This window comes from Anomaloglossus baeobatrachus, chromosome 8 (assembly GCF_048569485.1).
Source record: "Anomaloglossus baeobatrachus isolate aAnoBae1 chromosome 8, aAnoBae1.hap1, whole genome shotgun sequence".
Taxonomy (NCBI): domain Eukaryota; kingdom Metazoa; phylum Chordata; class Amphibia; order Anura; family Aromobatidae; genus Anomaloglossus; species Anomaloglossus baeobatrachus.
Genome location: NC_134360.1, coordinates 45,125,577 through 45,140,255, shown reverse-complemented (window position 1 = coordinate 45,140,255; position 14,679 = coordinate 45,125,577). Strand labels below are relative to the sequence as shown.

Genomic DNA, 14,679 nt, shown 5'->3' with positions numbered 1-14,679 from the left:
TAATATATATACAGTACAGACCAAAATTTTGGACACATCTTCTCATTCAAAGAGTTTCCTTTATTTTCATGACTCTGAAAATTATAGATTCACATTGAAGGCATCAAAACTGTGAATTAACACATGTGACATGAAATACTTAACAAAAAAGTGTGAAACAACTGAACATATGTCTTATATTCTAGGTTCTTCAAAGTAGCCACCTTTTGCTTTGATTACTGCTTTGCACACTCTTGGCATTCTCTTGATGAGCTTCAAGAGGTAGTCACCGGAAATGGTTCTCACTTCACAGGTGCGCCCTGTCAGGTTTAATAAGTGGGATTTCTTGCCTTAAAAATGGGGTTGGGGCCATCAGTTGTGTTGTGCAGAAGTCTGGTGGATACACAGCTGATAGTCCTACTGAATAGACTGTTATAATTTGTATTATGGCAAGAAAAAAGCAGCTAAGTAAAGAAAAACGAGTGGCCATCATTACTTTAAGAAATGAAGGTCAGTGAGTCAGAAAAATTGGGAAAACTTTGAAAGGGTCACCAAGCGCAGTGGCAAAAACCATCAAACGTCACAAAGAAACTGGCTCACATGAGGACCGCCCCAGGAAAGGAAGACCAAGAGTCCCTCTGCTGTGGAGGATAAGCTTATCCGAGTCACCAGCCTCAGAAATCGCAGGTTAGCAGCTGCTCAGATTAGAGACCAGGTCAATGCCACACAGAGTTCTAGCAGCAGACACATCTCTAGAACAACTGTTAAGAGGAGACTTTGTGCAGCAGGCCTTCATGGTAAAATAGCTGCTAGGAAACCACTGCACAGGCAACAAGCAGAAGAGACTTGTTTGGGCTAAAGAACACAAGGAATGGACATTAGACCAGTGGAAATCTGTGCTTAGGTCTGATGAGTCCAAATTTGAGATCTTTGGATCCAACCACCGTGTCTTTGTGCGACGCAGAAAAGGTGAACGGATGGACTTTATATGGCTGGTTTCCCCCGTGAAGCATGGAGCAGTAGGTGTGACGGTGTGGGGGTGCTTTGCTGGTGACACTGTTGAGGATTTATTCAAAATTGAAGGCATACAGAACCAGCATGGCTACCACAGCATCTTGCAGCGGCGTGCTATTCCATCCGGTTTGCATTTAGTTGGACCATCATTTATTTTTCAACAGGACAATGACCCCAAACACACCTCCAGGCTGTGTAAGGGCTATTTGACTAAGAAGGAGAGTGATGGGGTGCTACGCCAGATGACCTGGCCTCCACAGTCACCAGACCTGAACCCAATCGAGATGGTTTGGGGTGAGCTGGACCGCAGAGTGAAGGCAAAAGGGCCAACAAGTGCTAAGAATCTCTGGGAACTCCTTCAAGACTGTTGGAAGACCATTTCCGGTGACTACCTCTTGAAGCTCATCAAGAGAATGCCAAGAGTGTGCAAAGCAGTAATCAAAGCAAAAGGTGGTTACTTTAAAGAACCTAGAATATAAGACATATTTTCAGTTGTTTCACACTTTCTTGTTAAGTATTTCATTCCACCAGTGTTAATTCCACTTCCAAATTGTCAGTTTTTCTGATTTCTCTCTTTATATTTTTGAGGGAAATGTAAATTGTTCTTTTATTCTATAATCTACTGACAACGTCTCTGAATTTCCTGTTCAAATGATTTTTATTAGGTTTTGTAGTTAATAAATCTTGAAATCATGCGTTAGAAAATTTAAGGACATATAGATAATAATAACAAGGTTAAGAAAATGCACATATTTTGACCCTCCAGTTTGTTAGTGTTGATACATCAAGCAGTATATTTTGTTGGTAAAATCAATTGCTTATGAATTAACTTTTTGCAAAACATAACTTAATAACAACTAAAATTAACAACTTCAGCAATAAATCTTGTATTTATTTTCTGAAAATGAGAAATGGTCAAAACATAAAAATGCCTTGCTTTCACACCTCAAATAATGCAAAGAAAACAAGTTCAGAATCATTTACAAACAACAATACTAATAATGTTTTACCTCAGGAAGATTCAGAAATCAATATTGTGTGGAATAACCATGATTTTTAATCCCAGCTTTCATGCGTCTTGGCTGTTTTCCACCAGTCTTTCACACTGCTTTTGGGTAACCTTATGCCACTCCTGGCGCAAAAATGTAAGCAGTTCTTCTTTTTTGTTTGATGGCTTGTGACTGCCCATCTTCCTCTTGACTACATTCCAGAGGTTTTCAATGGGGTTCAGGTCTGGAGATTGGGCTGGCCATGACAGGGTTTTGATGTGGTGAGCCTTCATCCACACATTGATTGACCTAACTGTGTGGCATGGCGCAAAACGGGTTTTGGACGTATGCACCAATGGGACCTTTGACTATAATGGTGCAAACAGAGTCACTATGTCATCTGTTGTGCACCATTTTCGGGAGTATGCGCTTACTGGAGGTGGACACTCAGATGTAGTATACTAAAAATGGATTGCTGCTTGATTTGTTCTAACGGATGATTACTGGACATGTGAACTCCGGCTTACAATGTTACCAGCAGCAGTCATTAGTTCCTATATTGCTGACCTTTATACAGTGTGTCCACCCATATCCTGTCCACCGCTATTAACTTGAGAACGGCAGCAGCTACAGTTAGGTCCAGAAATATTTGGACAGTGACACAATTTTCGCGAGTTGGGCTCTGCATGCCACCACATTGGATTTGAAATGAAACCTCTACAACAGAATTCAAGTGCAGATTGTAACGTTTCATTTGAAGGTTTGAACAAAAATATCTGATAGAAATTGTAGGAATTGTACACATTTCTTTACAAACACTCCACATTTTAGGAGGTCAAAAGTAATTGGACAAATAAACCAAACCCAAACAAAATATTTTTATTTTCAATATTTTGTTGCGAATCCTTTGGAGGCAATCACTGCCTTAAGTCTGGAACCCATGGACATCACCAAACGCTGGGTTTCCTCCTTCTTAATGCTTTGCCAGGCCTTTACAGCCGCAGCCTTCAGGTCTTGCTTGTTTGTGGGTCTTTCCGTCTTAAGTCTGGATTTGAGCAAGTGAAATGCATGCTCAATTGGGTTAAGATCTGGTGATTGACTTGGCCATTGCATAATGTTCCACTTTTTTGCACTCATGAACTCCTGGGTAGCTTTGGCTGTATGCTTGGGGTCATTGTCCATCTGTACTATGAAGCGCCGTCCGATCAACTTTGCGGCATTTGGCTGAATCTGGGCTGAAAGTATATCCCGGTACACTTCAGAATTCATCTGGCTACTCTTGTCTGCTGTTATGTCATCAATAAACACAAGTGACCCAGTGCCATTGAAAGCCATGCATGCCCATGCCATCACGTTGCCTCCACCATGTTTTACAGAGGATGTGGTGTGCCTTGGATCATGTGCCGTTCCCTTTCTTCTCCAAACTTTTTTCTTCCCATCATTCTGGTACAGGTTGATCTTTGTCTCATCTGTCCATAGAATACTTTTCCAGAACTGAGCTGGCTTCATGAGGTGTTTTTCAGCAAATTTAACTCTGGCCTGTCTGTTTTTGGAATTGATGAATGGTTTGCATCTAGATGTGAACCCTTTGTATTTACTTTCATGGAGTCTTCTCTTCACTGTTGACTTAGAGACAGATACACCTACTTCACTGAGAGTGTTCTGGACTTTAGTTAATGTTGTGAACGGGTTCTTCTTCACCAAAGAAAGTATGCGGCGATCATCCACCACTGTTGTCATCCGTGGACGCCCAGGCCTTTTTGAGTTCCCAAGCTCACCAGTCAATTCCTTTTTTCTCAGAATGTACCCGACTGTTGATTTTGCTACTCCAAGCATGTCTGCTATCTCTCTGATGGATTTTTTCTTTTTTTTCAGCCTCAGGATGTTCTGCTTCACCTCAATTGAGAGTTCCTTAGACCGCATGTTGTCTGGTCACAGCAACAGCTTCCAAATTTAAAACCACACACCTGTAATCAACCCCAGACCTTTTAACTACTTCATTGATTACAGGTTAACGAGGGAGACGCCTTCAGAGTTAATTGCAGCCCTTAGAGTCCCTTGTCCAATTACTTTTGGTCCCTTGAAAAAGAGGAGGCTATGCATTACAGAGCTATGATTCCTAAACCCTTTCTCCGATTTGGATGTGAAAACTCTCATATTGCAGCTGGGAGTGTGCACTTTCAGCCCATATTATATATATAATTGTATTTCTGAACATGTTTTTGTAAACAGGTAAAATAACAAAACTTGTGTCACCGTCCAAATATTTCTGGACCTAACTGTATAGGCATAGAAATGGTGCCTAGGTATAGTAAAGTAGCCATGCGCTACACAATGAAGCCACCTATAGCGCCATCTGGTGGAAAACAACGGAGTTAGCATTTTTATCTCGAAAATGGAACGAGATAGAGAAAAAAAGTGAATTACAAAGTTGTAGGGCATCATCAATTCAATACGAATCAACACCTTGCATACAGAAATGCTATGATTAGAACGTGTAAAACTCCCAAGGCTGCGGACGTGAAGCGATACCTCATGGAGACCTTCCTACAAGTCATTGGGTATGGTGGCTGTGTGGAGTGGCCTCCGCTCACCTGACCTGACCCCATTGGACTTCTTTCTGTGAGGTCACATTAAACAGCAGGTGTATGCGACCCCTCCCCCAACATTGCAGGACCTACGACGACGTATCACAGATGCTTGTGCAAACGTGTCACCTACCATATTGCACAACGTGCAGCAAGATACAGTATGCTGTGCAGAGGCCAGATGTGCATTGCAGCTGACGGGGGCCACTTTGAGCATCAAAGTTAAATGAGCGCCATATGCGTGACCAGCATTCAATGTTTTGGGGGGGTCATGGGATCATAGCATTTCTGTATGCAAGGTGTCAATTCGTATTGAACTGATGATGCCCTGCAACTTTTCAATTCACTTTTTTTCTCTATCTCGTTCCGTTTTTGAGATAAAAATGCTAACTCCGCTGTTTTCCACCAGGTGGCGCTATAGGTGGTTTCATTGCGTAGTGCATGGCTACTTTACTATACCTAGACACCACTTCTATGCCTATAGCTGCCGCCGTTCTCAAGTTAATGGCGGTGGACAGGATATGAGTGGACACACAGTATATGCTCAGCAACTAGCACTGAAAATCCAATTGTACAACACAAATATTGTTTTCAAAATAACAACAATAGACAAATAATAGTCTAGTGGGATTTGAAATATAAAATATCCAGCCACCTTGAAATTTATTGCCCTACACGAATTTACAGAATTAAAATCGGATATCAGTCACGCTATTATTATACTGTCACTAATGATGAGTGAGCATAGTGGTGCTCGGGTATACTCGGTACTCGGCCTAGTATCCTCGGTGCTCGGATATGTCGTTTTACCCCCCAGTAAGAGCAGCTTGAAGTCTCTGAATGTCTCTCACTGGGGGGTAAAATGTGTTTGGATGATGTGTGTATAAGAGGAAATAAAAACCTGCTCACCCATCCCTGGATATCTTCTCTGTATGGCTGGCTGTATGCTGGGGGAGAGCCGGACGACCCAATAATTAAGTTCCATTATACTCATTACTCGAGTCAAACCCGTCCGGTCATCCAACCTGCCCCACTGAAGTACCCAGCACTGGAGCACTTTTGTGCTCGCTCATCATTAATAGTCTCTACACCTTAGCATTGTTACATGTATCCCATAAACCAGGTGTTAATTTAGGGACAGGCCCCGGCTTAGCTTCCGCACCTAATGTGGATTCTAGGTCAGGAATAGGGACAATTTCAATCTTATGTTAAATCTGATAATAAAAGTTAGATTTTAATATTCTCTAGATAGTCACGCTTTTGTTTCTGCTTTCCTCATCTCCGTCCCTCATAATTAAAACTATTTTGGCATTGTTTGCTTTTTCTCCTATCAATATCTTTATTTAAAAACAAAAAAATAAATTAGTAAGCAATCTTGAAATTTTGTCACTGGCCACCGGGGTTTTTTCAAACTCACATATCATGTCCTTTCAGGATGAGTTTTCAACAGTTTTCTTATTATCAGAGGCAGGATTACATTGACAGATAGCTCCTCTGTACTCAGTAGATAACACAGGATCCGCCATTTACAATAGGTGATGTCACAGCTCACCTCCTCCCCCTCCTGTACAATGACTGATAACTCCTCTGTATACAAAAGATAACACAGGATCCGCCATTCACAATAGGTGATGTCACAGCTCACCTCCTCACCCTTCTGTACAATGACTGATAATACCTCTGTACACAAAAGATAACACAGGATCCGCCATTCACAATAGGTGATGTCACAGCTCACCTCCTCACCCTCCTGTACAATGACTGATAATACCTCTGTATACAAAAGATAACACAGGATCCACCATTCACAATAGGTGATGTAACAGTTCACCTCCTTCCCCTCCTGTACAATGACTGATAACACCTCTATATATAGTAGATATCACCTATTGTGAATGGTGAATTATGTGTTATCACAGTTCACCTCCTTCCCCTCCTGTACAATGACTGATAACACCACTATATACAACAGATAACACAGGATCCACCATTCACAATTGGTTATCTGCTGTATATAGTGGTGTTATCAGTCATTGTACAGGAGGGGAAGGAGGTGAGCTGTGATATCACCTATTGTGAATGGTGGATTATGTGTTATCTACTATATATAGAGGTGTTATCAGTTATTGTACAGGAGGAGGAGGTAAGCTGTGACATCACCTATTGTGAATGGTGGATTATGTGTTATGTGACAGCTCACCTCCTCCCCCTCCTGTACAATGACTGTTAACACCTATATGTACAGCAGATAGCAGGATACACCATTCACAATAGGTGATGCCACAGCTCACCTCCATCTCCGGTACAATGACTGATAACACGTCTATATAGAGTAGATATTGCTTCTTTTGCGATTTGTCCAGGTACATATATGTAGTCAATCGGTTGTCCTTAATGATGTATTATTGATACAGACATATCACACATTTAGGTCAATATGCAACCTTTATCTCTGTGTTTCTTTTTCTTCTGTAACTTATACAGTTGATAAAGCAGGATCCGCCATTCACAATAGGTGATGTCACAGCACACCTCCCCCCTTCCTGTAAAGTCTCTGATAACACCTCTATATGCAGTAGATAACACAGCATCCATCATTCAGAATAGGTGATATCACAGCTCACCTCCTCCTTCTGTAGAATGACTGATAACACCTCTATATACAGTAGATAACACTGGATCCACCATTCACAATAGGTGATATCACAGCTCACCTCCTCCCCCTCCTGTACAGTGACTTATAACACCTCTATAAATGGATGCTGCTGCAGCTTCTCTCTCTGGGGCTGTGAGAGGGGAGAGGGAGCAGCAGGGAGGTGACATCTGAATCCATAAACCAATAATGAAAAATTAAGACCCAGGTGTAAACCTTTATAATTCAGTGATTAAACGCTGTCTTGCATTTGTCTGTCATGCAGGTGGAGGCCGTGCGTCTGATTGCACAAGGCTCAGCTCCGAAGATCCCACAACCCACTGAAGGTGCCACATATGACCCAATACAAAAGAAGGAAACTGCAAAGGTGACTTGACCTGTTCTTCTGGTTCACTCTTGGTCTGATCCACCCCTGCGGGGCTTCACAGTAGCATGGTGCCACCTGGGAGTTACTGTGCAACCGCAGGATTAACCCAACCGCGCAGCAACATCATAACTACCAACTATATAGTGAAAAACTACTATGACCAATCAATCAGTGCAAAAAGTCTGACCATAGAAATACTGAGGTTGTGTCATTGCAAAGACCAAAAATTAAACTTTAGAAAATGTAGAATTTTGTAGGTTATGACCAAGTGGATGATACTGTATTTTGGGATGGTCGGTCCTTACTCCAGTTTCCTCTGTCTAAATTTGTAGATTAATTGGGATCAGCCGGCAGAAGCGATACACAACTTCATCAGAGGGAACGATAAGGTGCCCGGAGCCTGGACCGAGCTCAACGGAAGTGTAAGTGCCGTGCCTGAGTCTACTGTGACATCTGCTGGACACTGCTGGTACTGCAGAAAACCGGACATCTGCTTGACACTGCTGGTACTGCAGAAAACCGGACATCTGCTTGACACTGCTGGTACTGCAGAAAACCGGACATCTGCTGAACACTGCTGGTACTGCAGAAAACCGGACATCTGCTTGACACTGCTGGTGCTGCAGAAAACCGGACATCTGCTTGACACTGCTGGTACTGCAGAAAACCGGACATCTGCTGAACACTGCTGGTACTGCAGAAAACCGGACATCTGCTGAACACTGCTGGTACTGCAGAAAACTGGACATCTGCTGGACACTGCTGGTACTGCAGAAAACCGGACATCTGCTGAACACTGCTGGTACTGCAGAAAACCGGACATCTGCTGAACACTGCTAGTACTGCAGAAAACCGAACATCTGCTGAACAATGCTGGTGCTGCAGAAAACCGGACATCTGCTGAACACTGCTAGTACTGCAGAAAACTGGACATCTGCTGGACACTGCTTGTACTGCAGAAAACCGGACATCTGCTGAACACTGCTGGTACTGCAGAAAACCAGACATCTGCTAGACACTGCTGGTACTGCAGAAAACTGGACATCTGCTGAACATTGCTGGTACTGCAGAAAACCGGACATCTGCTGAACACTGCTGGTACTGCAGAAAACCGGACATCTGCTGGACACTACTTGTACTGCAGAAAACCGGACATCTGCTGAACACTGCTGGTACTGCAGAAAACCGGACATCTGCTGGACACTACTTGTACTGCAGAAAACTGGACATCTGCTGAACACTGCTGGTACTGCAGAAAACCGGACATCTGCTGAACACTGCTGGTACTGCAGAAAACCGGACATCTGCTGAACACTGCTGGTACTGCAGAAAACCGGACATCTGCTGAACACTGCTTGTACTGCAGAAAACCGGACATCTGCTGGACACTGCTGGTACTGCAGAAAACCGATTGTACAGATGAGCGAATCGATTCGCAGGACACTAGACCAGTGGTCACGTCAGTAGTCCATGAAAGCTAGCTGGGAGCCCTTGAAATCGCTTCCTAACTGCTGGAATCCCTGGTTCTTTTGATTAGTAGGCTTGACACAACGTCATGGCTGTGCCAAGCGCCTACTTACCAAAAGATGATCCAGGGATGCCAATGAATCGATTTGCTGTAATAAATAGATCATTTTACTGATTGTCTTTTTTTATTTAGAAATTGACCTTTTTTGGTTCATCCTTTACCTCCAATGGACCAAACCCTGATGGAGAACCTCTGGAAATCCCTGGGGCGTCAAAGCCGGCTGTGGTGACCAAGAATGGTCTGGTGCTTTTTGGGAATGATGGGAAAACTGTAAGTGATGTGATAAAATCTCACAAATCTCCATATCCGACATTATGAAGTTTCACTGTAACAAACCCAACGTCAATGATCCAAATCCAACTTTCCGACATGTTGTGACTTGGGATATTGTGTGAGGGGTACCATGGGTCACACGACAATATGGGACCATTCCTTTTCCTTTGGCCGAGTCTCACAATTTTCTATATTTGGTGGCAGCTGATGGTGAAGAACCTTCAGTTTGAGGACGGGAAGATGATTCCGGCATCTCAGTACTTTAAGTCATCGGACAGCACATCCTTACAACTGTCCCCGGAGGAACAAGCCATAGCAGATGAAATGCGGGTATGTGAGTCACAGAGCTTCCATCATGATTGTCCTCCAGACCAGTAGTCAGTTTGGTAACTGTCCGGGTGCTTGTGTCCTAGGGCGCCTGGAAGAGGATCCTCACCAACGTTTCCCAGATTGAAGACTCCACTGATTTCTTCAAGGCCGGAGCGGCTTCTATGGATGTTGTCAGGTTAGATCACAACCATAAATGTGTAACTAAAAGGAAATCTACAACACTCACCAACAAAGGGTTCATAAAGCAGCATGCCCTAAGGACCCATCCAAAAACCAAGATATATGGGCACAAGACTAATGGGATTTAGGCATTATGGCTAATTCAGTGTGGGCAGAAGCTTCAGAAATGGACACTGTTTTATGGGCACTATGACTGGCATTATGTGTACAGTATGGTGGCATTATATGTACAGTATGGTGATGTGAACTATTGATAACTGGATTTAAGGGTTATTCCCATCTCCAAAATTCTATCCCAATATGTAGTAGGTGTAATAATAATATTAGCAAATACCTCCAATTAGAAATGTAGTATAGTTTTTCTGATACACTATATCACTTACCTCATGTTTAGGGCACTGCAGGACCTTAGGTATCCATGGTTACAACCACGCATATAGTCACAGTTAGTTGCCCGTGGTGGTAACCATGGATACCTAAGGTCCTGAGATGCCCTGCACATGAGGTAATAGACATAGCTAATCAGGAGAACTATACTACATTTCTAATTGGTGGTATTTACTAATATTATTATTATTATTATTATTATTACACCTACTACATATTGGAATAGGATCTTGATGAGGGGAAAATGTATATTTAATCGCTCTATGGGTCAGCATGTGGAGGTGGTGTATGGGGAGGGGGCTTATACTTTTGCAGTTGGACCTTATGATTTCTATATATGTCCCTGATGACCTCCCATATTTTGGCTGTACATCATAAATCTATCTTAAGTGAATGGGAAAGAAGGGATTTTGCCTCTTGCAATAGGGCCTGGTGAAATGTATGTATGTGCCTGATGACCGGCCATTTTTTTTACAGCGCATGTTCATCTTAAAGGGGTTTTATCACTTTCATAAAAGGATAAAATTGTAAAGTGCTTATAAAAACAAGCAACTTTGCAGTTAAATTTAAAATAAAGAAATAAATAAAAAATCCACTCCGTTGTCAAGAACCAAAAAGATGTTACATTCTATAGTTAACTGCTCATTGCCTAGGTTACTGGCCACTTCTGCATTCATATCAGAGGAGGCCAGTTTCCTATATAAGGAGTGCAGTGATTACAAGCCCTTTGCAATGGAGCTTGTAAGCGTTGCTCTGCAGCTGACTGAATTGCTAGATCCATCAGCTTTAAGGCCACTTTACACGCTGTGATCTTGCTAGTGAGATCGCTAGCGAGCGTACCCGCCCCCGTCGTTTGTGCGTCACAGGCAAATCGCTACCCGTGGCGCACAACATCGCTAGTCCCTGTCACACTACTTACCTGCCTAGCGACGTCGCTGTGACCGGCGAACTGCCTCCTTTCTAAGGGGGCGGTTCGTTCGGCGTCACAGCGACATCACTAATAGAACCAATAGAAGCAGAGGGGCGGAGATGAGCGGGAAAAACATCCCGCCCACCTCCTTCCTTCCTCATTGCGGGCGGTCGCAGGTAAGGTGAGGTTCATCGTTCATGCGGTGTCACACATAGCAATGTGTGCTGCCGCAGGAACGACGAACAACTTGCGTCCTGCAGCAGCAACGATATTTGGGAAATGGACAGTGTGTCAACGATCAACGATAAGGTGAGTAGTTTTGATTCTTAGCGGTCGCTCGTACAAGTCACACGCAAAGACGTCGCTAACTAATCTCGTTAGCGATGTCGTTGCGTGTAAAGCGGCCTTAAGTCTTCTTGTGCTCCTCTGACTTTGCAGAGGCAAAGCTACATCTCCAAACACGCTGTTTGGGCCGGTGGAACGACAACGGCCGCTGGTAACAACTCTCAGTCATTCAGTGATCCGAGAAGCAGGAGGCTGGTGCGCTTCTGGGGACAAGTTGAGAACAATTCTTTGCTTCTCTCCTAGGTGGGGACAGAGGGGTGTTTTGACTTTTGAAATGAGTCTCCATGCACTTTGATCAGCTATATTTGTGCTGTGCACTGTAAATATGTCTAACGTGTATGGGTGGGGGACTACTTTGGCTTTGAGATAGGGTCCCGGGAACTCTGTGTCCCCCTGATGACCCGCTATCCTCTTTCTGTCTCTAGGCTGGTGGAGGAAGTGAAGCTGAAGTGTAAGGGGCTGCAGCTGCAGAATGAAGATGTCTACATGGCCACCAAGTTTGAGGAGTTTGTGCAGATGCTCGTGAGGAGGCTGAGAGGGGAAGACGCAGAGGACGAAATAGTCATAGATTACGTAAGATCTGTATCAATTATCAGCATGATATATGTATTGCCTCGTCCATATCAGTGATCCGGGGAGCTGAGGTATCCGGGACTGTTTCTTGAGGTTCTCCTGTATTTAACAGGTGGAGAGGGACGTTAATGACATGAAGATCAAGATTCCTCATCAGCTTTTCATTAATGGACAGTTTATAGATGCCGAAGGCGGGAAAACCTACGAGACGATTAACCCCACGGATGGAAACGTAAGAACCAAAATAATATCAGCAAGTCCATAGGCAATCTTGGCAGACGGGTGAAACTCTCCACTATGTTTCTCCAATTCTTCTCTTCACAGGCCATTTGCAAGGTGTCTCTGGCCCAGGTGTCGGACATCGATAAGGCTGTAGCTGCTGCCAAGGACGCTTTCGAAAATGGTGAATGGGGCAAAATTAATCCAAGGGATCGAGGTCGCTTGATTTACAGGTGAGTTCCCTGCCAGGTGCTAACCAGGGCAGGAATATTGGGTGTATGGACTGAAAAATGGGTGCAGACACCCTCATTGACTGTTGGAAAGTTCTATGCTCCAGCTTAAGGGGACACCACAATCTTGGCTTGTGACCACAATGAGTAATTATATAGCTGTATTATATAGCCTTTGTATAGAATTGTCCTTTTTTCTTGGTTTGCCCCAGGCTTGCCGATCTCATGGAGGAACATCAGGAAGAGCTGGCCACCATTGAATCCATAGACTCTGGTGCAGTCTACACTTTGGCCTTGAAGACCCACGTGGGGATGTCCATACAGACCTTCCGATACTTTGCTGGCTGGTGTGATAAGATTCAGGTATTGTCTCTAAAAGTTAGTGACCCCCATCTGGTCTTACTTGTGCACAGTTGTCTTCTATCAGTAAGGGTAGGACTCCACTTGCGAGAGACTTGCGCGTATCTCGCATCGCATCACCCGGCATGGCCTGCCTTTTTTCCGACAAGAGTGAGTAAGCTGCATCTATTTCTATGCAGCTGAGACGCTCCCGTCGGGAGAGAGACAGGCCATGCCGGGTGATGCGTTGCGAGATACGTGCAAATCTCTCACAAGTGGAAAAGAGCCCTAATTCACAAACTATGGCGCGAAGCTGCTCTACTGAGTAGAAGCTAAGGTAGTCACCTGCGGGTGCGATCAATGGTGGTTTACTAGAGAACTGACATGAGCCCAGTGCTCTGGAGTTAAAATACATTTCTTTATCGCTCCTAATTGGGAGACCCAGACAAGTGGGTGTATAGCTACTGCCTCCGGAGGCCACACAAAGCAGTACACTTAAAAGTGTAAGGCCCCTCCCCTTCTGCCTATACACCCCCCGTGGGATCACGGGCTCCTCAGTTTTCATGCTTTGTGCGAAGGAGGTCAGACATCCACGCATAGCTCCACTGTTTAGTCAGCAGCAGCTGCTGACTATGTCGGATGGAAGAAAAGAGGGCCCATACTAGGGCCCCCAGCATGCTCCCTTCTCACCCCACTTTTGTCGGCGGTGTTTGTTAAGGTTGAGGTACCCATTGCGGGTACGGAGGCTGGAGCCCACATGCTGCTTCCTTCCCCATCCCCCTTAGGGCTCTGGGTGAAGTGGGATTTTACCGGTCTCCAGGCACTGAGACCGTGCTCCATCCACAGCCGCTGGGAATCTGCTGGATATGGAGCTGAGTATCGTCAGGGACATGGCCCTGCTACGTCAAGGTACTCTGGGTCCCCGTACAGACCGCGCGCAAACACACTGCAGCATTGCTGGGTGTGTTAGTGCGCCGGGGACAACAGCGCTGCGCGCTTGTGCCACTACTCACTACAGCTCTGCTGAGTGAGTTAATGTATTGGGAACTGCCGCGCCGGCCGCTGCTGTCAGTTTACACTGCGGCGCGGCTGGGACTTGTGGTGCGCCGGGGACTTCCGCGCTGGCCGTGCATATATGACGGCCGCGCTTATTACTCGAGTCCCCGGCTTTTGCGGCCTAGTTTCGCTTCGTTCCCGCCCCCAGGCCTGCCAGTCAGGGGAAGGGCGGGACGCTGTACAGAACATCAGCGCAGAGGGCTGGAGTCTACTTTACATACTCCAGCCCTCACACTGGACACAGTGGGACGCCAGTTTCCCGCACTTTGTCTGAGGCACGCCCACGGTCCGCCCCTCTTCACAGAACGCCGGCAGCCATTCCTGTGTGCAGTCTGAGCTGGAGAGGGGAGACAAGTTCTGGGAGACCCAGACACGGGATTCTGGCGACCACACACCCGCGTTTCCGCGGGCGGTAAGCGGCACCTCTGGTGCTGACCCCACTAGTGCCGAAGTGTACATTTGTATTTTTATGCTTGCATGCTATACATTGCACTGTACGGTCGCTGGTGATTCTTGGCTATATACCCTCCTAGATTACTCAGAGGAGACAACAGCATGTCATCCGCAAAAAGCAAGGGTGCCAAGGCACAGGCCTTCTATGCTGCTTGTACCGCATGTGAGGCTACTCTACCGGCAGGTTCCACTGACCCCCATTGTGTGCAGTGCTCAGCCCCTGTGGCACTTGCTCGGCCGGGGCCTCTGCTAGAGGTGACCCAGGG

General features: G+C 45.1%; 1 protein-coding gene across 4 annotated transcripts in view; it reads left to right on the top strand.

Annotated features, from left to right (window-relative positions):
- Positions 1-14,679, top strand: part of ALDH1L1 (aldehyde dehydrogenase 1 family member L1) — a 66,494-nt gene that overhangs the window by 11,682 nt on the left and 40,133 nt on the right. For all 4 annotated transcript variants that reach the window (XM_075321539.1, XM_075321535.1, XM_075321537.1 and 1 more), the window contains 9 exons: positions 7,489-7,590; positions 7,923-8,012; positions 9,251-9,388; positions 9,596-9,721; positions 9,805-9,896; positions 11,969-12,116; positions 12,229-12,348; positions 12,441-12,568; positions 12,778-12,928. In XM_075321539.1, coding sequence (XP_075177654.1) covers positions 7,489-7,590; positions 7,923-8,012; positions 9,251-9,388; positions 9,596-9,721; positions 9,805-9,896; positions 11,969-12,116; positions 12,229-12,348; positions 12,441-12,568; positions 12,778-12,928 — 1,095 coding nt within the window. The remainder of the gene's footprint in view (positions 1-7,488; positions 7,591-7,922; positions 8,013-9,250; positions 9,389-9,595; positions 9,722-9,804; positions 9,897-11,968; positions 12,117-12,228; positions 12,349-12,440; positions 12,569-12,777; positions 12,929-14,679) is intronic.